Genomic DNA, 25531 nt, shown 5'->3' on the forward strand with positions numbered 1-25531 from the left:
ACAATATTTTTGGAAAGGGAAAAAACAAAAAAAAAGTTTTTAGATGACTTTAATTCTGGGAATACTTCCTTACTTACTCTGGGTATAACCTTCTCAATAGGAATAGCAAATATAAATATGGAGATATGTTTGAGAATCAGGCTGCTGTAGAACACTGTTGAGGTGATTGGTGGCAGAGAGGAACAGAGACCCTTATTCTAAGAGACAGAGCTTCTTTATTTACGCTGCTTCTTTTACAGGAGGATTTCTATCCCTGGTTTTTCCACAAAGCCTTTAGCCTGACCTCAGCGCCTATTGAAATGTTAGCCAAAGTCATAAGACCTGGAGCATCTTTGAAACGTGGCCTTTTATGGTCAACAAAAGGGAGAGCTTCACTCTTTGGTCCCTGGTAGAACACGTTTGGGGAAAGCTCCATGTATTTGCACTTAAGGTGTCCTATATAAGGGCAGCTGTTTGCTTCATCTGTATTTGTGTTTAAATAATTTGCGACATAAACATGGAGTTAGGTGAACTAATAGTTCAGTAATCTGGATTCTTATGGCTAGTGTTTCAAAACCAAGACGACACAAAACAAACAGCAAATAAGAAGCAATTATCAAATGGTTTTGCAGAGAATTGAAAACAAAGCGGAGTTTCATGCGCATTAAACTCCACTTTGTTTTCAATTCGCTGCAAAACCATTTAACAATTGCTTACTTTGAAAAGCTCGACCAGTGGTTCTAAACTTTTTCAGCCCGCGACCCTCCAAAATAAAGGTTTCAGAGACCGGGGATCCCCACTGTAGCTGAAGGTGGTTGAACACCGACATGAACATTGAAGAACAGTCATGTGGAGACAGGGCCATCTATAAGGGGGAATAAATGGTAGAGCTTTTTGGGGTCCATCCATAAAGTCAGCAAAATGATGGTCCATTGTTCTATGAATCTGTGATAACCACATTTATTTATTTATCTAAATATTATTCACTGTTATCCAGGATGTTTATTAGTATTTGCCCAATAGCATATACTCATCTTAAAGATGTAAATCATTGTTTTAATCGGAAATAAATGGGTTAAAAGTGACCAAAAATGGTGGAAAAGGTGGTGAAAAGGGATTTTAAAAACCACACCGAAATTGGTTAAAAGTTGCAAATAAGAGTGGCCAAAACAACGGACGGAAAAAATGGTAAAAAGGTTCAAAATGTGGAACAATTTGTTTAAACTGGCAAATAATGTGCATGACAAATCATGAATAGACTGGAATGGAAGAATATAAGCTTTTTTGTTGTCATTGTACAAGATATACATCAAAATTAAGGAGCGAATGTGATTAAATTGGAAAAAAATAAGCATGAAATTTGGGTAAAAGTGACAATAATGGGTCAATATATCCGACATTTGGTGGAAAAAGTGGTGGAAAGGGTTTATAAATGCCCAAAATGTCTTGGAAGTGGAAAAAATGTGCAGAAACTGCATTGAAATTTGATATAGAAGTGGCAGAAATGGGAGTAATGTAGCAAAAATACATTAAAAGGAGCCAAATTATGGCAAGAAAAATTTATGAAAATGGGTTAAAATATGGCAAGTATGGTGTAGTTGTAGAAAAAGGGTAAAAATAAGCAAAAATGGGCTCAAATTGTTCAGAAAATATTCTTAATTTTTTTTTAAGGCATCTGGTGACCGCTTCCCAGTGTCTTGCGACCCCAATTGGGGTCCAGGCCCCAAGGTTGAGAACACTGGCTCTTTACAGAGTTCACGATACGATGAATAAAAATGGGCTCACAATAACGATATGATATTTTTAGAAAGGGAAAAAGACAAAAAAAGAAAGGCTTTTATTTGATTTTAACTCTGGGAATACTTACCTACTTACTCTGGGTATAACCTTTTCAACTCAGTAGGAATAGCAAATATAAATATGGAGATAAATTTGAATCAAGCAGCATTATTAGCTGCTGTAAAAAGCTGTTGAGGTGCTTGTTGGAACAGAAACGGACTAAAGTGAAAGTGGAAACTGGAGAAACAAGAGAAAGTATCAGCCGGCAGCGCCTGGGCTCCACTTTCCTCGTAACGCTGACCTCATCCTGGCAACCAATGAGAAAGGGGTCCGCTGTGTCTCCATGGTAACCGCCAGTTCGAGCAACGATGGGCAAGAAAGAAAATACTTTTTGGCCTAAGGCAAAATGTCCTAAGTTTACTGAATCTAATCTATTCTTTTCATTGATATATTACTGTATTTAAATTATGTTTGTTGGCCAATTACAAATGGTTCAGGACGTTTTTATTCTATTTAATTTATTTTAAATTGTACAGAGTGCGTTCTGCTTGTATTTATGTGTTGCTATCGTCTTATGCATATAAAAAGTAACTGCTGTTCTCTGTCCCACACACTTCCTGTAGGACATCCATTGTTTGGTATATATTATATACCAAAATGTGGAAAATAAACATGTTTCAATAGGGAGGCTTATATTTTCTCTTTAGTACCAATTACAACCCAGTTTGATCTCAGTCCACTCTAGTATTTCATTTGGAGAATTGTTTAAATTGCATCATTTTTGGGGGGAAGTTTTATGACTATTTTTGAGAATTTGAGGAAAAAAAATTGAATTATATCAATATATTTGTGAAATCCTTTAAAAAAATGAGAGTAGAAAGATTGCAAGCGTCCGTATATACAGTATGAGGTAGATTCATTGAATTTGTAAGTGATAACAACAAAAATCCTCCCGTGGGCAGAATAGAAAGCTTTTAGCGGGCTAGATCTGGCCTGCGGGCCTCGAGTTTTTCAACCATGGGGTCGTGACCCCATGTGGGGTCACCTGAAATATCCAATAATATTAAAAAATTATATTTTTATATTTTACATTTTTCTTAAATGGATTTATTTTTTTTTTAATTCATTTGCACAGTACACAATACATAATTTAATGATGCAAGGATTTGTATTTGTAATTATGTGCAGTGCATGTAATTATGTGCATTTCTGTGATTGCAACCATGTCGGAAATGAACTGAATAAATAAAATAAAAATAAAAATGTACATTACAAAATAATGTCCCCAAGTTTCCCATTGAGCCCTTAAAGAATGAAAAGAGTAAAAGAATAATAGTATAAAACAATAGAATAGACAAACTAATAAAAATTATTAAAACATTTTTAGAGAAAGAATGTCTCTGGGATCGCCAAAAATTTGTGATAAACTAATGCTGCATGATTATGGCCAAAATGATAATGACAATTAGTTTTGATCAATACTGTAATCATGATAATGATCACAATTATTTATCATATTAGGGAAAAATCTGTGTTTTCATTGCACTACTTTTAAACAAACAATATGTGTAAAATTAAGCTTTAAAATTGAATTTTTAATCATTTAAAATGTATCAAAGGCTAAGTGAATAAATACACTATTACAGAGTGCAGAGCCCATATTTTAAATGTAAATATTGCCAACGATCATGTTAATTTTATCGTGGCAACCGAAATCGAGATCATGATTAAAATTTGATTAATTGTGCAGTACTAATATAAACATGGGGTCACGACAAGGAAAAGGTTTGGAACCACTGCTGTATTCAAGTTTTTTTTATTTAGAGTCTGTATTAGTAACTGTGAAACCATTGCATTTCTTCTGTTCTGTGGGTCACATGAGTTCCTGAATGGAATATGAGGAAATTGTGGCGCTTAGTCTTTTTTCTAATAGCTGGAGTTCTGAAAGCCTGTTGGCGCTCAGCAGGGGTAGGATGGTGGTAGATCCTCATTTAACCTCGATTAACTGATTAATCCAAGTGTGATTTGCATATAAGGTCATCTAATTTTGGATGTCATAATGAAGCATCGTGTTGATTGGAGCTAGTAGGATTTGCATGTAACAGTTGGCCTGCTGAGGCAGAGCACAACAATGGCTCCAATTATGAGAGGAGCTTTAAAGATCTCGTCAGTCACTCGATACCACATTTATTTATGTCCGGTTTTAATTACAGTCTACTGGGCTTTCACTCTCAAACACTTGGTCATATCCGTTGGAGGATTTAGTGAGATTTACTGTTCTGCTTGAAACCAAATTTAATATTATACGTTATACAACTTTTAAAAATATGTGTCTCACAAAATGAAGTTCGCTTATTTTGTATGATGTTAGGCTCTTTGTGTGGATCTCACACCACTACTTTTTTAAAAAATGAATAAATAAAGAAATCTGTTTTTTGATTTTTGAGAAGCACATTCATAATGAAACATAGCACACTTATCACACCATCGCTTCATTAGTTCCTGTTCAATTTGTAGTTAGAATGGTGTTGCTTGTTTTAAAAGCCAATATACAAATATTAAAAAAAAGTTAAAAAAAAACAACCGAATTTCATTTCAAGGTACCCCCTCCCTTTTTTATTTATTTTTTTCATTTTTATTTTGTTATTTAATTAAACATATATATATATATATATATATATATACACAGCTTTGCCCATTATTGCTTATTATTATTGTTTATTAGCATTTTTTTTAAGCTGAACAAACATAGTTAGTTTCTATGCTAACCCACTCTACCTATTATACCCCACCACAAAGAGTGAAGGGGGATATAGGTTTGAGCTCCGTCTGTCCGAGTCAAAGGATACTTTTCTCAGAAACTGTTTAAGATACGATAACCAAATTTGGTGTGTGGCTTCAGGGTATCAATACCTTGAGAGAGTTTGAAAATTAGAAGCGCGCAATATTTTTTTTCCGGAGTTATTGCCCCTGTTCGATTTTCTTTTTACTCTGTTCAAGGTTTCTTCTAAGGGGGAAGCTTTTTGCAGAAACCGTTTAAGATACGATAGCCAAATTTGGTCTTGATGGAGTTCGAAAATGAGAAGTTCTCAATTGTTTTTTCCGGAGTTATTGCCCTTGTTTCGTTTTTTCTACTCAGTTTGAGGTTTAAGATATGATAACCAAATTTGGTGTGTGGCTTCAGGGTATTAATACCTTGATGGAGTTGGAAAATGAGAAGTGTGCAATTATTTCTTCCCGAGTTATTGCCCTTGTTTTGTTTTTTACTCTGTTTGAGGTATCTTCACAGGGGACAGCTTTTCTTAGAAAACGTTTACGATAGTTAGTAATTTTATATTCTGATGTGATAATATTTTCTCATGTATACATCTAAGTTCTTAGATTTAGGATATTTAGGAAAAGGTTGTGAGTAATAGCGAGAACCAATCTGGCGGGGGATGTTGATGACTCTCCTCTTATTGATTAATCTATTTTATTACTCATGCCACAAATGTTGGCATGATAGCCCTATTTTACAGTGTAAAATACACATTTCCCCTGGTTGTGTTAATTTTTTTGTTTGTCTTATTAAATCAAGCCTGGAAATGTAATCAGTTTAACATTAACATCCTCTCTTAGTTAAGACATTTTTAATGTGTTCAATTTCATTGTGATTTTTGTTGTTCGTTAGGGTTTTACTGTCACTGTTAATTTTAATAACACTTTTAATTACAATAATTTTAATTTTTTTAATGTGGTTGCACTTGAATGGATCCTGATCATTTTTGTTGTATTAATTTCAAGTTTTATTTAAAATTACTGTTATTACTTTTATTTTGCTAAATCAAAAGATGACAATTCTGTTTGGTTTGTAACAGCAGAAACACCTGTATCTCATCACGCGAGCCTCAATATGCCTTTAAAATTCCCTCCAGACTTTAAAAAAGTGAATCTATTGTCAATTTGTATTAATGACCAAAATGGTTTTCAACTTCATTGAAGTCATTGTGATTGGGCTTTTTTTTGTAAGCTGAGTTTATCTTTGGTTCTAAAGTGTTTTTTTACCCAAACTATGATAAAACATATTTGTCAATAAAATTAAGTGACATTTTAGTGTTAAACTTTTAAGGTATATTTGTGTTTTTCAGCAAAGTACTGCCTTGGCACTGCCTTGTGTACATATATTTTATTTTGGGCATTGCTTTTTGTTATATTTTGGACCTTCCTATGTCATACTGGTGTAGACCAGATATGGGCAACTTGCAGCCCTAGATCTAAATTTTGTCCTGCCCCCAAAAGTAAATACAATAAAATGAATCCAAAAATGCACAAAATGACTCCAAAAACCATCCAAAATAACAGAATTACATCCAAAATGAAAACAAAAATATGCAAAAGGTTAACTAAAAAAATGCAAAAAACAAACAAACAAAAAAGCCTCGAAAAACAATCAAAAATACACAAATAGACTTCAAAAACTCTAAAGATAACAATAAAAACCCTCAAAACAACAAGAAAAATAAACAGAATTATTACTTTTTTAAACACACAAAATGGCAAATTAAACCCTTTCTTTTCCCTGAATTAATGCTTAGGTTGGTCATTATTTAAAGGCTTCCAAACTTACAAAAAGTTCATCTATTGTCAAGTTTGTATTAGTGACCAAAATGGTAATAAACTTTATATATAAAATGAATCCAAAAATGTACAAAATGCCTCCAAAAAACATTCAAAATTACAGAAAGATATACAAAATGAAAACAAAAATATACAAAACGATAAATGAAAAACACAAAACAGTAGGGGTGTCCCGATCCGATATTGATATCGGATATCGATCCGATATCAGCCAGAAAACAAATATCGGACTTTATTTGACTGCATCTAAAATCTCTGATATAAGTGCTCTGATAAGATTTTGTTGTTTTTGTCCCCGCCCTCAGTTGTTGCCACCATATACTGACAGTAAAAAATAACTGAATTGAACTTGAATTGTCGACTATTGTTCTCTGTTTGTGTAACATCACATGATCAAGGTTTTTCTAACATTCCACACTACAAAATAAGTAATAAAAGTCTGTATGATTTGTGCTGATATCGGATCGGATATCAGTATTGTATCGGAAGTGAAAAAGTTGTATCGGGACATCCTTACAAAAAAGCCTCCAAAACCACACAAAAATATGCAGATTATCAAAAATGACAACAGAAACACACAAATTAACATAAAAATAAAAGAACCCTACAAAAAAGCAAATCCAACACTTTTTTCCCCTGAATTAATGCTTGAATTGGTAATTATTCTAAATACTAACAATATTTTTGATAATGTGGCTCTCGGATCAGACAATAGCTGAGTGTGATAAAAGTTGGCCAGCTCTGGTGTAGACAATGTTGCTGGTCTTTAATACAAGGTTTCTGTAAAGAGGACAAGAACAAAGGAGGAGACACACACACACACACACACACACACACTGAAGGTTATGCCCATGTGGTGTCAAGTATTTTTAACTTCTCACTTGCACTGAAATGATGAGAACAAGGACAGGTTGTGTAGAAATGACAAGTACGGCACTCGCTTTACTGTATATTTCTGAATCAGTCATTTTACTTGAATGTTTTAAAAGATATAAAGTAATTCATTACATTTCTACACCCAACCGTTACTGAGTAAATTATTATTATTTTGTTATAAAATCATCAACGCACATTGTGAAACTACAAAAAAATGAAATGACCAGACAACAATTAAATGCAGCACATCATAACCAACCAATCAGATTAAATGTAAATTAATGCACGGTGCCAAAAAAGCATTAGATGGAGGTTATTTTCTCAGTTTTAGAGTTCATAAATGTAGCTATACTTAGATCCTGAGAATTGTTTTTATTTTTAATTGAATTAATTGGTGTTATTTTATTTTAAAAATAATTCTACATTTTGACAAACCTTTTATTTTATACAGATGCCTTTGTAGAAAATAAATGAAGATCCAATTGTGGTAGATTTGGTTTCTTCCTTTTTAAGTTTATACATGAGATGTTTACTGTATGCAAGGGAACCGTGGAAAGATTTATTACCAAAAATAAAGGTGGGGGGTTAAAGTAACTAGTTACTTTACTTTGAGTACTATTTAATTGAGCTACTTTTTACTTGTACTTTAGTATTTTATGTATGACTTACTTGTACTTCAGTACAATTTCAACTAAGTAACAGTACTTCTAATTGAGTAGGATATATGAGTACTATTTACACCTCTGATTGTTTCCTAAATTGCGCTCTTAGAATTATTCAATCCTAATATGCTCCACCTTTATCTCTGGGTTTTATTAGTTCAGCCTCAGTTTTGGAAGCCTGCTGCTGACTAAATAATGGCTCATTCACATCCCCCCCCCTTTGCTTTTTCCTTTCTTTGTACTGGGCATTGTTTGGCGTAGCATATGACAAATCCTGACCACTTTTTGAATATGAATGAAGTGTAAATGTTTGCTCACCCTTTTGTTGCTCTTTTGGAGCGACAGCAAAGGCGGAGCACAAAGTTGTTTACTATACACGCCACGGCACCTGGATTCTGGACAGATATGTTTCCATTGGAGTATCCAGGGGTGGAAAATAAGATAACAGGGTAAAATGTTTGACCAACACAATTTCATTCAATGGTGATGATAAAAAAGGATGGAAGATGGCATATGATATTCTTTCTATAGCCTTAAGGCAGGGGCGTCAAACTCATTGTAGTTCAGGGGCCAAATACAGAGTAGTTTGATCTCAAGTGGGTCACAGATTTTATGCTGGAAAACGAGTCATTTCAACATTATTGTGCCCTAGTTTGCACTTGTACGTGTACATGAAATGTAAAATATGTAAGAAACCCATCAAATAGGTGACAGATATCAGTCAAAACAGGGACTTTATATTTCCTAGATTTGTGACCAATTCCTATTTAATTAAAGGAAGTAATATGTAGTAATTTGATGAAAATTGAAACATTTGTAAGAATTTTGAGTTTTTTCAACAGTTTAACATTAAAAATGACTGCCATCATGTGATATAAGCATGAGGGAAACTGTGAGCACCTGCAGATGTTGTTGGGTTTCATTTACACAATGATTCATTTTTACTTTCTTTTGTGGGCTGGATCGGATCCTCCAAATGGCCGGATTTGGCCCCCGGGCCATGTGTTTGACACATCTACCCTAAGAAATACAAAAACACTTAGAAATATCCAAGAGAAAATCCTTTAAGTATCCTCTAATGCAGAGGCGTCAAACTCATTTTAGTTCAAGGCCAAATATGGAGCAGTTTCATTTTAACTATGATGAATTCATGTTGGGTGTGGGATACATATGTATGTGTATATACGTATATATGCATATGTGTGTATCCATAAAATGAAGAGTCCGTCCTTAAGACTGCTCTACTGTAAAGTGCCTTGAGATACCATTGGTTATGATTTGGCGCTATACAAATAAAGATTGATTGATTGATTGAACTAGGCCACAGATTTTATGCTGGAAAACGAGTAATTTCCACAATATTGTGCCATAGGTTGCACTTCTATGTATACGTAAAATACAAAATATGTATTGTAATGTAATATCCAAGGAATAAGTGACTTTAACTTTAAATTTCTTGGATATTATTGACCATTTTTTATTTAATTAAAGGTATTGTGGACGATGTTTAAAAAAGAAACGCCCTCTCCACATTTTGAAAAAAAAGCGCAAGCGCAACACGCCTACGTGTGCGGGAGAGCGTGCACGAGCCCCGTTTTCCTCGTGCACAGCTCCGTTTACAAGTTGGTGTGGACATCGGTCAGACAAGCTTACCTTACAAAAGAAGATTTGCACTTTTCCCACTATGTCAGACTCGCCACCGGTAAGTGAAAATCCATTTTCAAAGGACCCGGTGCGCACCGGGCACGAGCACGTACGACGGCCTTTCGTAAACATGATTGAAAATTAGGAGGACCAATAGGCTTGATGATCCACCTGGAAGCTAAACATCGTCTACAATACCTTTAAGTAAAATTTGAGGAAAATTAAAAAAATTTATAAGAATTTTGAGTTTTTTTTAGGGGTGCACCGATTGCAATTTTCTGCCCGATCACCGATTTTTTTTTTTTTTAAAGCCTGACCTGCCGATTCCGATTTTTGCGAACTTGATTTTTATTTTTTGAGAGCATACACCTTGAATATTGCAATCTTATTTTATTGTAAAACATTGAACAATATTCACAAAACAATACAAACATGTTGTTTTAACTGTACATGAGGTTGTTATCTCAAATGTAGATTAAAAGTTTAGAACATTGCTGTTCAAAATACTAAATTATATAATTACATAAGTTACTTTAGTCTTTAATTTTTAAAATTTTAAAAACAAACCAAACTTGTCCAACAGGTTCCACTGCAGACCTGTTTTCAGCTCTTTGCCAAAAATAAAGTGCACAGCAGTATTTTGGTTTTACAAATAAAAAAAAATCACATGGTTTGGTGTAGATCCTGAAATAATAATCTACAGAACAAACTAAAAAAACATCTTAAACGACCAATAAAGTGTCCTGAGTTTTAAAGTCCCTTGTACAGCAAAAATAATAAAATGTCCAAATGCAGCAGCTTTGTGGATATTTAAATGTGAAAATATGATTCTATAAATAATGTTTCCATAAGTCAACGTGTAATGACAATATGAACATGACACAGGTTAGTTGTTCTCACTCTTATTACAGTCACTTATACATTAGTGGAAGGTTTTTATTCATGTAAAAAGCCATGAACGCCATCATTTTCTTCATAGTTGCTTTGCTCTTTTCACTGATCATAAGCTTTAACAGCAGTCCACTGGCTGTTTGGTCTGTTAGCTTTAGCATTAGCTTGATTTCTAGCTTCAAATGCTCCACACTTTGCGGTGTGGTGGTGTCTTATAGTGAATGAGGTTAGCATTTTGTTTGCAGCTCCATGAGGACTTATTTCCATGTTACAGGAATTACAAATTGTGATCCTTTGCTCTGTTTTTTTTGTTTGCTACTGCCGAACTGTGGACATGCTAAGCTAACCGTGCCTCCGTGACTGTTGTTGTTCTCCTGTGTAGCAGAGAGGCATGTGCAGCACGCACATTCAGAAAAGATCGGTGCATCCTTAGTTTTTTTCAACAGTTTAACATTAATAAGTGACTGCAATCATGCGATATAAGCACCAGGATAACTGTGAGCCACTGCAAATATTGTTGAGTTTCATTTACACAATGATTCACGTTTTCTTTGTCATTTTTAATTTCTCCTGTGGGCCTAATTGGATGCTCCAAGGCCCCCGAGCCTTGAGTTTGACACATGTGCCTTTAGGGCTGCAGATTACGTGGGGTGTGAATGATTTTCTGCCGACGCCAAATAAATGGTTTATCTCCCTTGTACCTTTGATAAGTGTCTTTAATCCTTTACGTTATTGGAAACTTTGCCAGACACAAAAATCCAATCACTGTAGAGTGTGGACGAAAAAAAATGGCAATTTTCTCTTAATGTTATTTGAAATATCATTTATTGACTTGGTCATCAGAGATGGGTCGTAAACTGTCTCGTTCTTCCTGTGTAGTGTACACAGCCAGGCACAAATTGCATTGTATTAAGCCATTTGACATTTTAACAGGATTGGTGGCCAATTCCATTACCTCTATCAGGGGTTTCTGCTGCAGAATAAAGCTTTTGTTTTGCAGCGGTTGCCATGGTTGTAGGCTATCTTAAATATCAAGTCAACACTGTAAGCCTGAGCTGTGATATTTTAAGCTGTGGGGGTGAAATTTCCACTTGTGTTTTTAAAAGGGTCTCGTCTCCCTCAGTAATGAAGTAAATCCCGACTCGGCCATCCCACTAAACCTTTGGGATTTCATACTTTATTTCTCATTCACATGTGTAGGTACAAGCTAGGACACAGTAATGTTAAAATTGTTCATTTTCCCACCTAAAGTCTCCAGCTCACTTAAAGCTGCAGTATATAAGTTTTTTTGGGGTGATTTGGTCAACAATCCATAATAACCCTTGAGCAAAGTGTTCTGAGAGGACTCTGTATTTGAGCTTTGGAAATGGGGGAAGTGGTTGTTTCTAGGGATGTCCCGTTACAACTTTTTCACTTCCGATATGATACCGATATTGCCGCCTTGCATATCGGCCGATACCGAAGTTGATCCGATACGATATCAGCACGAATCACACATACTTTTATTACTTATTTTGTAGTGTGGAATGTTAGAAAAGATTTGATCAAGTGATGTTACTCAAACAGAAAACAATAGTCAGCAACAGTAGGTTACTTTGTTGGAGTGACAACCACAGTCACCTATGGATAGAAGTGCTGGAGTGGAACATTTTATCGGAGAGCTTATATCGGTGATTTTAGATGCAGTTCGATAAAATCCAATATTCGCTCTCTGGCTGATATCGGACCAATATCAATATCGGATCGGGACACCTCTAGTTGTTTCTATACAAGGCTCACAATTGTACATACTAGAGATGTAACGATTAATCGTAAGGCAGTTAAAAATCGATTCATAGGTACCACGGTTCACATCGATGCTCTGAAAATTGAATCGCAGTACTTTTTTTAAACAGCAGAGGGCGCTATATATTTATCCTTCCAGAAGTGGACGTGACGGGCGGAATCTGCTACTATTTTCTTTCTGGCCGCCATTTACTGTTAAACATGCTCATAAATGATTCTTTACTTCTTTAGCACCAAAAGAATATCTGTAAAAGTCACGTTTTTCTATTAGCTCTGTCTGCTAGCGTAGCTTCTCTTCTTCACTGCATGCCAACCGACTACTGGGTTACCAGCGCCCTCTGCTGGTCTAAACAAATATTTGACGTAAATACAGTAAAATGACTGTTTTTTTTTTTTTTTTAAAGTCCAATTGTTAAGGCACAAAATACATTTTCAGTTGCACAGTTCCTTTTCTCTTTAAAAACTGAATTTTGTGTCTTAACAATTGTACTTTAAAACAAATCTCATATCAAAAAAATAATATAAATAAACAAACTGTGGTTTTCATTCTCACTCTCTTGTTTCTCCCTTTCCTCTCTGTGCTCCTCTCACCTTGGATTTCACATGTTTTTTTTCTTTCTCACCTCTTTCATTTTGTCTTGGGGAAGCCAAAATGCTTCCACACTTCTGATTTAAAACACGGTGGTGCGTCCTGAATTTCAAATTCTAAATAAATAGCGCCCTCTGCTGTTTAAAAAAAAAAACAAATATATATATATTTTTTTTACTGCTATTCAATTTCAGAGTATCGCTGTGAACCGTGACACATTTCAATCGATTTTTAAGTGCCTTACAGTTAATCTTTACATCCCTATTAGATTCAGTTTGTGCATTTATTTTTGGGGGCCGGACAAATTTGATTGAGGGCCACGTGTGGCCCTCGAGCCACCAGTTGCCCATGTCTGGTTTTCAGTATACCCCGATCTTGTGGCACTATGCATCGTGTTTTGAGAGAATATAGAAATTAATTGAGAATATCTGAAAGATGATCTCATTAAGCTTTCAAATGGAACATAGGAAAAAGAAGGTTACGCTTTTTATTCAGTATTTGATGACTTATTAAACCTTCAGGAATGTACAGCATTATACACGTTAGTGTGTGTGATCCTGTTATAGGCTGGCACAGTTTCATCAGGCTGTAAAAATGTTCAGTGGGAATCTTCATTGTGGAAAACAGGAGCAGAGAAATGGAAGGTAGCTTTGTGATGAGCGCTGTGCATTGGCGCGCGCTGCTATTGCGTCATAGCCTAGAGGGGGGCAGAGACAGTATTTTTAGAAGGGAATGAGCATATTCTCTGAGCAAACAACGTCAAGCACTCTGCGTGCGTATGCTTGGAGTATTGTGACCAGGCTATTTTTAAGCTTTCAGTGTGAGTGCTTTTTTTGGCTTTTTTTTTTCTGGGTCAAGCGTGGTGCCAGGACTCTTTCGAGACTGGATCATGGTCCAGTGCTGTGCCCATTATCTGCATCGGTCACAGAGGGAAGAAGCAGAGAATCACTGGCTCAAAGTAATTAGGAGCAAATCTTTTTCAGGGAGCTTTTGTATCTGCTGTACCACTTTAAATGAAGCACACACGGTTGTGTTGATCAAACTAACAGACTCTGCGAATAAGCTCATAATATTTGGTCACATCACAAGTGGGGCATTGTAAATAGGATTTATTACACTTTTTATTTATTTATTTTAGTAATAAAATACAATAAAACCTCTTAAGGTAATATTAGGGTTAGGGTTGATGAGAAATATTGTATTAAAAGTTTCCTACATTTTCCTGCTATACATATGTACACGCTAGGGTTGGGGTAAATTACATTTTTTTTTATTACAATTACACCATCAATTACCCATGTTCAATTACGATTACGGTGAGCAGCATTTTTTCCAATTACAATTAAAATTACAATTATTATTTTCCTCCTGAAAGTCAATTACAATTACAGTCTCAATTCCTAAAGTTAAATTACAATTAATCCCAATTACTCAGCCTGAAATAAATAACCCCCTAAAACGTATCCTTTCTTCTGCGTTAGCTTTCTTTTGGCATCTCTTATGGCAGTGTTTCTCAAATGGGGGTATGATTTAATTATTTTGATCATGCAAATGACAACTTAAAAACAGTAAAAAGAAAAAAAAAAAACAACAAACAACTAAATTAACATAAAGAAATAACAACAAAAGAGTATCTTGCATCTTCAAATTCTTAAGAGTGGTAAATTAACAAAAGAAAGCTTTAAAAACACCAAGTTTTATATTGTTTATTTTTAGTTAAAAATGGTCATATTATGGATGATGATGGAAATGATCTTGATTAGAACATGAACTGAAAATACAAGCGTGAGATGACTGGAATTTTTATTTTAAGTTTTTATCATTTCCGGTCCGGAAATGATAAAAACTATGGAAATAAATTTATTCAGGAGGCACTAAATACAGTTTATTTCCACTTATTTACCAAATGGGATTTTTTATAATGTGGTGTATCACTCGTTTATTACATCATTGTGCTCTATAGTTGTTTTTTTCATAGTTTTCTGAGCAAAATGTTGCAGTCGAGAAAAGGGGTTACTTTGTTTGAGAACTATTGTCTTATGATAATCAGTCAGTTTTAATCCATGTCTTAAATCAGCTGTAAAATACACTAAAAAAAAATTATCGATCATGCAATTTGGTTATCTTGTTAGGCTTCCTAATCAATGAAAATATTGGTATTAATATTTTTGGTGTGCATGTCTAAGCATTCTTTCTGCCGATATACCCCTCGATTTAAAACGTTTTTTTAAATAATAAAATGATCCTCAAGAGAATTAAAAGATAGTGGGAAAAGTTTATATGAAACATATTTTAATAATTGTTCAGTTCGTACAGTATGTGTAAGCCATCAAACTGTAACATGGTTCCATACATTTGGGTTTAAATTATAAATGACTGTTTTTATAGAATTTTCATGCCAATTCTAATTAAAAAGTCAATTATCTGAACTCAATTACAATTAAATGACAATTACAACAGCAGCGGATTTTTACAATTACAATTACTGTTAGAATTCCATCATAATTGTAATTAATTATCAAGTTATATTTTTATACATACAAATATAATTTACCCCAACTCAACCATTTTTTATTTATTTATTTGTTTGTTTCGAGCAGGGACAAGAAAAGAAAAACAAAAAGAAACAAAAAACTATTTGCGTACAATTAAACACCAACAGAGAAAACAATCAGAGATGTTCATAATAATATATACGATCCATGTACACTTATAATTGCAATAATATGTTTACTCGATTTTAATCCACACTTGCTGATTATGGTCCTGAAGTCCACATTTTTTTTAAAGGGTACCTGTTGTGAATTTTAATATCCAGCTCTATCAAAAGATTCTATAAAATACTAGAGGTTTAGTCTGGTTATTTAAAAAAGAAAAGTCTATTATTCCCCAAGCAAAAATCTGACACTCATATCCAACTTCCCTTAATGCAATTAGTCATTCTAGGAAAACTGAACTGATTTTAAATTAAAAAATGAACCCATCTTGTGTATAAAATCAAAGACAGTAAACATTCAGATGACTGTGGACTTTTAATAGATGATGCAACAGGGATAAAGATGAGCTTTGCTGCATCTGTGCCATCAGGGAGACAAATCTGTTGCACCAGCTGGACTTACAAAGGCACAGTTTGGGTTAGCACTTGAAGCGTGTTCTGCTGGTGCCAGGATTATTAGAGGGAACTAGACGAGCTTAAACACAGTGCAACAAGGGCCGATAACTCAATAAGTTAAAGCTAAATAAGAAAATAACGTCTGTCCTAATTTCAGTGACATGTGTGTGGTTGGTTTATCTAATCCATTAGTGGTGTGTAGACGATGAAGTTACATTGCATAATGTGGTCTGAGCTGTGAGATCTGTCTTTATTTGCTTCTATTAACTGTTTGTTTAATGAAAAGGTACGAAATTGTTGTGAAAAGATAATGAATCCCTCTGCTGTGCTGCTTTACGTACAGTCAGATCTTAACACATTTATTATGATGGGTTACAATAGCTATGGAATTCAAGCAAGTTCATTTTGAATATGTTCAGGTTTTCTTTTGTTCAGACAACTTTTTTCAGGAAATTGCTTTGAAATCACTTTGCTCTCCTGACATGTTTCGACAACTGCCAGTCTTCCTCAGAGGCGTCTGCTGACCGCTTTGCTGTGTCTTTGTGTGTTCTTTCTGGGCTTCTTTTCTTGAAAAAAGTTGTCTGAAAAAAAAAGAAAACCTTAGCATACAATAGGTATGAACATTTTCTTCCAAAACAAAGACAGTAAAATTGTTCTGCGGTTTTGTCTGACCACCGATTTTCCGTTTCAAAATTTCCCATTTCTGCATTTATTTTCTCATCTTTCCCTAAATCATATGAAAACATGCTAAATAGGATTAAGTGAGTCAACCACTGTTATTGATTTTACATTTTATAGGTTTCAGATTATTTATTTTAGTCAAAGGCTGTGTTCGAAATTGCATACTAATGTACTACTCATACTAAGTCAGACGTCAAAATGAGTATGTAGTGCTTTCACTTTAGGTAGTATAGAAAGATTGAGTACTTGAAAAATACCCAGATGTATACTGGGTATTTTTTATGTGTGCACGGTGAGCACACTAGTCATACTCAATCGATCCATGATGCATTGCGAGCAGAATGTAAAATGGTTCTGGGACCGCTGTCACGGACTGTGTTTACCTCGTACTGAGATCGATTATGAGCATGTGCACTACCGGCAAATGAATTTTTGCTAGTTCCGCTGTGATTTTTGCTAGTTCCGCTGTGCTGAGTGAGTGACAATCTCAGTCAACAACTTGACTAAAGTAATAGTGTTTCATGCAGCAATCTCAATACGAATAGGAATAGTTTATTATATTGCAATAAATAACAGTTAACCTAATGTAACTTTACAATAATAAGCTGTTGTATTCATATAAATCATTGGTTGATTTTTTTATTGATCGTCGACTGATGTGATGTTTGAAGCGTTTTTTTAAAATCAATAAAACAATCTCTTATGTATTGCTCATGGCAATTCCAGCGCGGGTACATCGCAGTATGTAGCAGTCACATACTGAGATTGTAAGACAATCTTTTCAAAATAAAAGCATCTCTTCTAGTTTAGTTAGTCAGTTTTGAACCCTTTTGTAAATGGGGCTCTTGTTTTGAAGTTAACTGAAAGTTTTGTCAGTAGCACAATGGAGGGTCTCTGAAAATCTCTGAAATGTTGACATGAAATGTGTATACGTGAGTTTCATGGATCAAATGAGCACATGTTGATATTCTACTTGGTCACTTTCTCACTTAAAATGTTTCCATAACTTTCAAAGGTGGAGAATCAAAGGACATATTTGGCCTCAGTGTGATTCAGGTTTATTATGTTGTAGGTTCTAAATGCATCTTGGGAAACTTGGAAGTATACTTAAGTGGGAATGCTCATCATCCTAATCCTACTTATAGTTTATAGTAGACAGTATATACTCCTTAAATATGTAGTGTGTAGTACGTTGGTATGCGATTTCAAACACAGCCTTAGTCTTTCGACTAAAATTCTACTTAGTTTTAGTAAAAATGTTTCAGTTTCAGTTATAGTCTAGTTTTAGTCAACTAAATGATATTCAGATTATAGTCGACTAAATCTGTTACACATATAGTGGACTACAATATAAAGCATAAGTGTTTATGCAATTTTTAAAGATACATTTTTTTAAAATGTATTTATTCATTTATTTATCATGGACAATCAAACATCATTGCCTCAGGAACATATATAGTATATGGGGTTTCTACTAACTCAGGCTAATTAGCGGATTTGTCCCTGACCTGGCTTTTACTATAACATCATAAAACACTTTAAAACAAGAAGTACAACTTACACAAAACAAACGATACAGACATCATAAAAAGTAACAGAAAAAAGAAGAAAAAAAGGAGATAAAAACACTAGTGCTTTTGTCCCTGTTTAAGACAATGTTTTACATGAACATTGAACTGCTTTAAAACTGTCTACGATTTGATTTGTGGTGGGAGGGAGTTCTAGAAATGTGCTCCTTTAACTGATATGAATGATTGACTAAATGCAGTTTAACGCACTGGAACTCCACTGTTCTGCTCAGCTGCTCCCCTAGTGGCTCCCCCTGGTAGTTTTTTATTTTAATTTAAATGTTTTTTTTTTTTTTTAAATAATAGTGACATGTATTATAGTTCAAACTTTTAAAAACGAGCTTTATAAATGAGAATTTAGCATTTATCAATCGGATATGGGATAGTATTAATGTTTGTAAATACACAGTAAGATTTGATGTGATCAATGCATAAGATCACAATTGGATTTCGTTCCGTGGTTTTGTTTTTATTAGTCGACAAAAATTTAAATATGTTTCGACTGCCCACTCTTTTAATATCTTCCCTCTTATAATGTTTTTCTTACCCTTCCTTAGGGAGGGCTGGTGATGGTCACAATTAGTCAATAATAAAACATGTTTATTTCATTGCGATAATAAAACATGCATAACTACATGTAGTTTTAACCTTTGACAGCATGTACAGATGAGGTAAAAAAAATAAATAAATATATATCTATATAAAGGGTGTAAGAAAAAATCAATTCTGCGATATATTGCGATATTTCACGGCACGATTATCGTATCGATCTAAAAAAGGTCCAAATCAATTTTGTTTTATAACAAAAAAAAATATTTATTGGTGCTAACATATGCATAGCACGTAAATGCCCGGTCACTGTGTGTCAGTGAACCACATCAGACCTTGTAAAACTACCTCACTCCTCAGTGTATTTTAGCTGGAAGTTGATTTCACTTTACTTTCATGAAACATACTGGACACTTTTATAGATGTATGTGGTTACTTTTTTATTAAGAATTTAAAAACCGAATCAGAATCTAGAAGCAAAAGTTAAACGTTTTTGAAAAATGTATCGTAATTTGACCGTTTAATAAACTTACCACTTGTTTTTGATATTGGTACTTGAATTACAGTTGGTTAAAATGTACTTGTTCTTGCAAGTTTAAAAAAGTGAAATAAATTGTATTTCATTCCATTTTGTACTTGTAAAGGTTAAATTTCTAATTATTGACGGCGCAATATATTGCAATGTATATTGTATTGTTTAGTATCCGGATAAATTGTATCATGACATGCAAATCGTGAATCGTTTCTTCAGATTTATGGCAATACACACCTAATTTATATATAAACAATTAATTGTTTTTAATCACACGACTTCCATAATTAACTCATGATTAATTGCCTATTGTGTATCTGTTCTGATTGTACATTAAAAGGATTTTTTTCAACTTTATAATACTCTTACAAACATTGGAGTAGACCAATATGTTGACATTATGCAAAAATATTTATCAATGCAACATTTAAAACTCAGCCCAACAGGAATCATCAAATGGGAAAATTAACATGATAGACAGTTTAGTGCCCAACTCAACATTTGGAAAGAATTATTGAACATCCAGCTTTCAAAGAGCTTAAAATAAATAAATGATCCTTCTGCATCACAGCAGACATTTTCAATTCGTCATCTAAACGTACCACATCAAAGCAAATAGAACACAGAATGTTTGTGCCTAACCACCTCACATGGGTAGAAATAAAACAAAACACAAAATCATCCCTTACTACAAAGTCGGCTCAACATAGGGTGTTACAAAAACAATTAAAACAAAGAAATTGTGCCAGTAACAGCTCTCATATTGTATTCAGCAAAGTCTGTGTAACCCTGCCTTATCTTTTCCCATCCTATTCTTAACAAAATGAACAAAACCAAAGAGCTACTACTGTATATATGTGGGTTGTCCACATGACTGGTTTCTTAGCACTGTGCCGGTTCCTCAAACACACAAGCATGTTTACATTTTCAGACGACAGGGCAGCTCTCTTCTTCTGAACAACATGCCCAGATATCAGATCAATATCATTATCAGTCGATATGCAAGGCTGCAATATCGTTATCATATTGGAAATGATAAAGTTGTATCGGGAAATCCCTAGTTGATATGAAACACATTTTAATAATCATTAACTACGTATGTGTGAGTCATAAAACTGTAACAAGGTTCTACGGGTTTGCATTTAATTAAACCTTAATTGACAGTTTTTATAGAATTTCCATGCCAATTACAATTACAGTCAATTGTCTGAAATTAATTTACAATATAAATATGATTACAACAGCAACAGATTTTTTCAATTATATTTACACTTATAATTACGTCATTATTGTAATTAATGATCAGTTATGTGATTACAACCTTGCTGCTCGGGCCAACATTGAACAACAACAACAACAACAACAACAACAACAACAACAACAACAACAACAACGGCACACGTTAGTGCCTCACTCTGAGCCTCACTAACACTAACGCTGGTGTTTCTCTGGAGGAGAAGTAACACAGCAGGAACGTTGTTGGGATTATTAGAGACCATGGCCACGTTCCATAGCCTGATCCAGTCACTGTGAAAGGTCAGATATGAGCGAATGTTAGGGTTACGCAATACTGAGCAGTGACAGTTAGATAGTCAAACACAGGCCAAACCAAGATGGTGTTTTTACCTTTAAAAGATCCTTTTAACTATTTCTAAATGACAATTTTAACCCTGAAAGCCACATTTGTTTGTTTTTTTAATCCTGCAATAACATGCAAATACAAGAAACACCACAATCTAATTTAGAATTTAGTTTTATTGCTATATATTTATCCACTTTAAGGATTTTTTATAAAGTTTTGATTAAGAAAATAAATAATTGTGTACTATATTCTTATATCTTGTACGAGCAGAGTTGAAAGTAACAGATTACAAGTACTCACATTACTGTAATTGAGTTGCTTTTATGGGTACTTGTAGTTTTTTGAGTATATTTCTAAATTAGTAATTTTACTTGTACTTAAGTATTTTTTAAAAGAAGGGAAGTAATTTGTTACATTTCTACACCCAACCATTACTGAGTATTTTTCTTTTTTTTAATTTCCGTTTAATGGGTACATTGAACATAATCCATATGTTCCTAGTCACGTAATTTCTGATCCATGTTAACAATAGTATATATCTATGTTTTTCAACCCAATTCAAGTGTTTTCATCAGATCTTCTGCATTATTTCATAGAGGGTTCAGCTGTAAATTACATTTCTTTTAGGAAATGCATTTTTTTTCTAGTTTTGAATTGAATTCATTGGTGTTATTTTATTTAAAAATAATTGTGTGTGTGTGTACTACAGACACATGATTGTGTGCATTACTGTCTGTTTCTGTGCTCAGCTCTGTGCTGTCTGAGTGGGCGTGTCTTACTGCTACATCAGTAACGCCCATAATCAAAGCATTTTTTGAATTTCTCTCCTAGTGGCAGCTCAGCAGAAAGCAGGTTTTTAGTCTTTAAATGTGCTTTATAGATGAACTGTTTTTTAAAAAAAAATCTGATTAATTGATTAATCGATTAATTTATTGGCCGATTAATAAAAATAAACAAAAATCGTTGGTTGCAGCTCTACTAGTTGGTATATTAAAAATTTATAAAATGCGCAATTTAATACAATTAGTTTTTCTGAGATGCAACTTTTTAAAGCATGTTCTCATTCTTTTTGCTGATCTCCTCCACAGATATTCTTACCTTATCTGACACCTGATGATATTTTTTTAAGATGAACTCCCACTACTGTACAGTCATGTAGTGGCTCAGCTCTGCAGAGGTGTTCTTCTTCTTACCTTAGCGGTCAAAGTCGACTGCTGAAACTCACGCCACCCACACGTCGTGCATGTATAGCCCACACACCTACCTCTATCTGCCCCAGTGTTTGAAAAACAAGGCTTTATGTTCCTCTAAGGCTGCTATTTGTGAAACCTCGATCACGCACGGGGGCTTCTTAGATGTTATGTAATGCTCCCCGTTTCACTGTTAATCCCACTTATGCCGAGTGAGCCCCCACCATGTGACAAATTTAAGGTTGAGGGTTGGGACTGTGGCTGTTGAGGCATGGGTGCCCCCCCCGGCCCTACATGCATAGAATGCGCAGTGGCCTGTGTATAAGAAGGAAAAGTTATCCTAAGAAGTGCTTTACTTGGACGTGCGATGCTGGATGGAAACACGGCGTTGATGCTGCTCCAGGGTACCAAGGCTGGGATTAAATATACAGTAACTACTCCAGTATTTGACCTGGATGACACTCATCCAGCTCTCATTTTCATCTACGCGTGAGATTAGTTTTTTTTCCTCTCATCTCGGCACATGCACCACCAGCTAAAAATATGGCTTCTTGACCACTGATTATGCTCACACTCACAGCCTTTTATTTGATTTTATTCACATTTTTGTACATTGTAAGTGTGGATTAACTATTTTGTTTTGAATTGTGTTGTAGTTGTATTTTACTGTGAGTTTTTTAAGCCAGGCTTGGTTTTACTTTGTTTTATTAGTAATAATTTTGGTATTTTGTCATACCTGCTCTCTTTTGTCGTTTTGGTGTATTCTCTCTATATTTTAATAACTTTTTACATTTTAAGTTGCCTTTTAAAATCTGGCCAGGGACACCAGATGAAGACTAGCCTTTTTTGCTAGCTATGGCTGCAAAATTAAAATCAAAAGATTAATTTTGCACTGGTAACTGTTCATATAAAGTTTTTTTTTTTTTAAATTAATACAAAAGAAATACAGATTTTTCCTCAACATGATGAATAATTGTCATTATAATCATGATTACAATATTGATAAAAAAAAAAAAATCATGATTATCATTTTGGCCATAATCATACATTCAGCCTGTCTGTTTATTATTGGGCATTGTCCCTTTTACATAATCAATTAATTCAAATTTAAATCTGCAAAATGGTTTGTTATCATATGGTGATTTTACGAGTGAGTGGTTTTGCTGATTGATTATGAAAGCTTTATTAAATGTTGAGTGATTTTGGTCCTTTTTTATGATGTAAATATCAAACAACTTCTAAATGACAAATTTAACCCTTTTTTTTAATCCTGCAATTAAATGCAAATACAAGAAACACCTCAAACTAATTTAGTATTTAGTTTTTATTGCTAAATATTTATCAACTTTAAGGATTTTTTAAAAAGTTTTGATTTGTTTTCTTGTATCTTGTACTTGTTGTTATATTAAGAAAATAGAATATTAGCATTTTAATAGGGTTTCAATTCTCCATGTTCTATTACAACTCAATTGTGATTACAGTGATTACAATTACAACTAAAATCACAGTTCATATTCAAATCTGCAAAATAGTCTTTTGTCACATGCTGATTTTATGAGTGAGTGAGTTTGCTAATAATTAATGTTGAAAGCTTTGATAAATGTTGAATGATTTTGGTCTTGAAATCCATGTTTTTAATACGACCTAATGTTTTTTACTTTCTTCTCTTTCTCATAGGAATCATCAACAAGGTCTTCAGCTGGTGATTTGACCCCGTCACACATAGGAGTGCGAGGAGTTTGTTCTCTCCCCTCTCCCCCACTTCCCTTCACTCCCTTCTTCCCCCCTTTTCTTGCTTGTAAATCTTTTCCCTGATCTTCTTTTCCTCCCGTCAAAGAGTCATCATGCTTATCAAGGAGTACCGCATCCCCATGCCCATGAGTGTGGATGAATACCGCATTGCCCAGCTCTACATGATTCAGGTGAGGTGAAACCTTCACAGGTCATGGAAAGCTTTTACCAAAACACACATGCAATGAGAAACAAAAGACACACACACACACACACACACACACACAGCCACAGCCCATCAGCCTTGAATTCCTACTTTATCACGCTTTCAAAAAAAAAAAAAATCTGAATTAAAGGGGCAGTATTGTGAAAAATTAACTTTACAATGATTTTGCTATAGCGATATACATCCCTTTAGCCTCATTCAGAGTGCCAAAGTTGAAAAAGTTCTGTTTCCTCCCTCCCTTGTTATTCCACATTTTGTAAAAATTCAGCTCCAAACGGGCCAGTTGGATTTTTCTCGTGTTGTGACGTCACAACCTGGAAATTCCTCCTTCTGACAATCCTGGCTCCACCTACCCTACATCAGAATGTGAGGTCCTCCCTCTCAAACTACCTCACAGGTAAAACAAACAACGGCAGGTTGATATTACAGTTAATATCTTTACGTTCAGTTTATAGATAATCCAGTATAGAGATAAATCAAAGAGTACTCACAATCAGTTCCACTTTTAGTAGCCGTTATACCACCTTGTTTCGCCTTTGTGGGATGATCTTACGTGTTTGTGACCCAATGTGACGCAGCGGTCGGACAAAACAATGGACTATCACCTTAAATTGAATATTCCTGCGACCAGAATAGGTGCAGATGATAAGAAAGTGGCGTAGCAGCTCATGTGAGCTTTTGAAACGGCTGACTCAGCTATTAGCTGAGTTTACTTCCCTACAGTGTAGCTCGAGCGGTCACAATCATTTCCATATTTAGTAGCCGTTATACCACCGCATATCGTTTTTATGGGATGATCTGATGTGTTTTTGACCCAATGTGACGCAGCAGTTGGACAAAACAATAGACTATTGTCTGAAATGGACTAGTTCTGTGGTCAGTAGAGGTGAGGAGGAGAAGGAAGACTGTTAACGATTTACTGCTGCTGTGATATACACACGCTGGAGCAGTGTTTGTGTATGTATGCACATGCATGAAGGCCCAAAAAAACAGCCTGTTTTTCGGAGCGCTCTGAAAGTGAATTTTCAGAGGCTAAAACTATAGAAAACAGGCGAGTTTGGGAAAATATACCTCAAATACTATGTTGTTGGGGTTCTTAGAACAAATGGAGATGGGTGAAAAATAGCATAATACTGGACCTTTAAAACTCCATTTGTCTGAATAATAGATATTTATTAAATAATTAATGTATTTACATATGCATTTGATGTGATTTACCATCTTGTTTTTAATAAATGAAGCAGATGATTAACAATAGCTGTACTTAGTGTAGTAGTCATGTCCTTTTTTTTTCCAAACAGCATAAATGAAAAATCATGGTTTTATTTTAATTTTCTTAACATTAAAGATATTGCGTTCATACATTCTAGTTCTGTTATAAGTGCATCCTGATATGAAATAAATTCAGTGAATCATGAGAAATAGAAAATGTTTTTTCTTTACATTTTATTGATAAAGAGCTGTGTAACTGTTCTAAAATATGTTATTGTAAATTGTACATTATTTTTTATGACATTTGAAGAACAGTCCCATTTTTA

At 34.4% G+C, this 25531-nt stretch overlaps 1 protein-coding gene across 11 annotated transcripts in view; it reads left to right on the top strand.

Annotated features, from left to right (window-relative positions):
- Positions 1-25531, top strand: part of LOC114469240 (membrane-associated phosphatidylinositol transfer protein 2-like) — a 108691-nt gene that overhangs the window by 23814 nt on the left and 59346 nt on the right. For 10 of the 11 annotated variants that reach the window (XR_003674741.1, XM_028456529.1, XM_028456536.1 and 7 more), the window contains exon 2: positions 23714-23958. Coding sequence is in view for 10 of the 11 variants with exons in the window: in XM_028456529.1 (XP_028312330.1) it covers positions 23881-23958 (78 nt within the window). In the remaining variant the exon portion in view is untranslated. The remainder of the gene's footprint in view (positions 1-23713; positions 23959-25531) is intronic. The other variant, XM_028456531.1, reaches the window with a different exon arrangement.

Source organism: Gouania willdenowi, chromosome 9 (genome assembly GCF_900634775.1).
Source record: "Gouania willdenowi chromosome 9, fGouWil2.1, whole genome shotgun sequence".
NCBI classification, from domain to species: Eukaryota; Metazoa; Chordata; class Actinopteri; order Blenniiformes; family Gobiesocidae; genus Gouania; species Gouania willdenowi.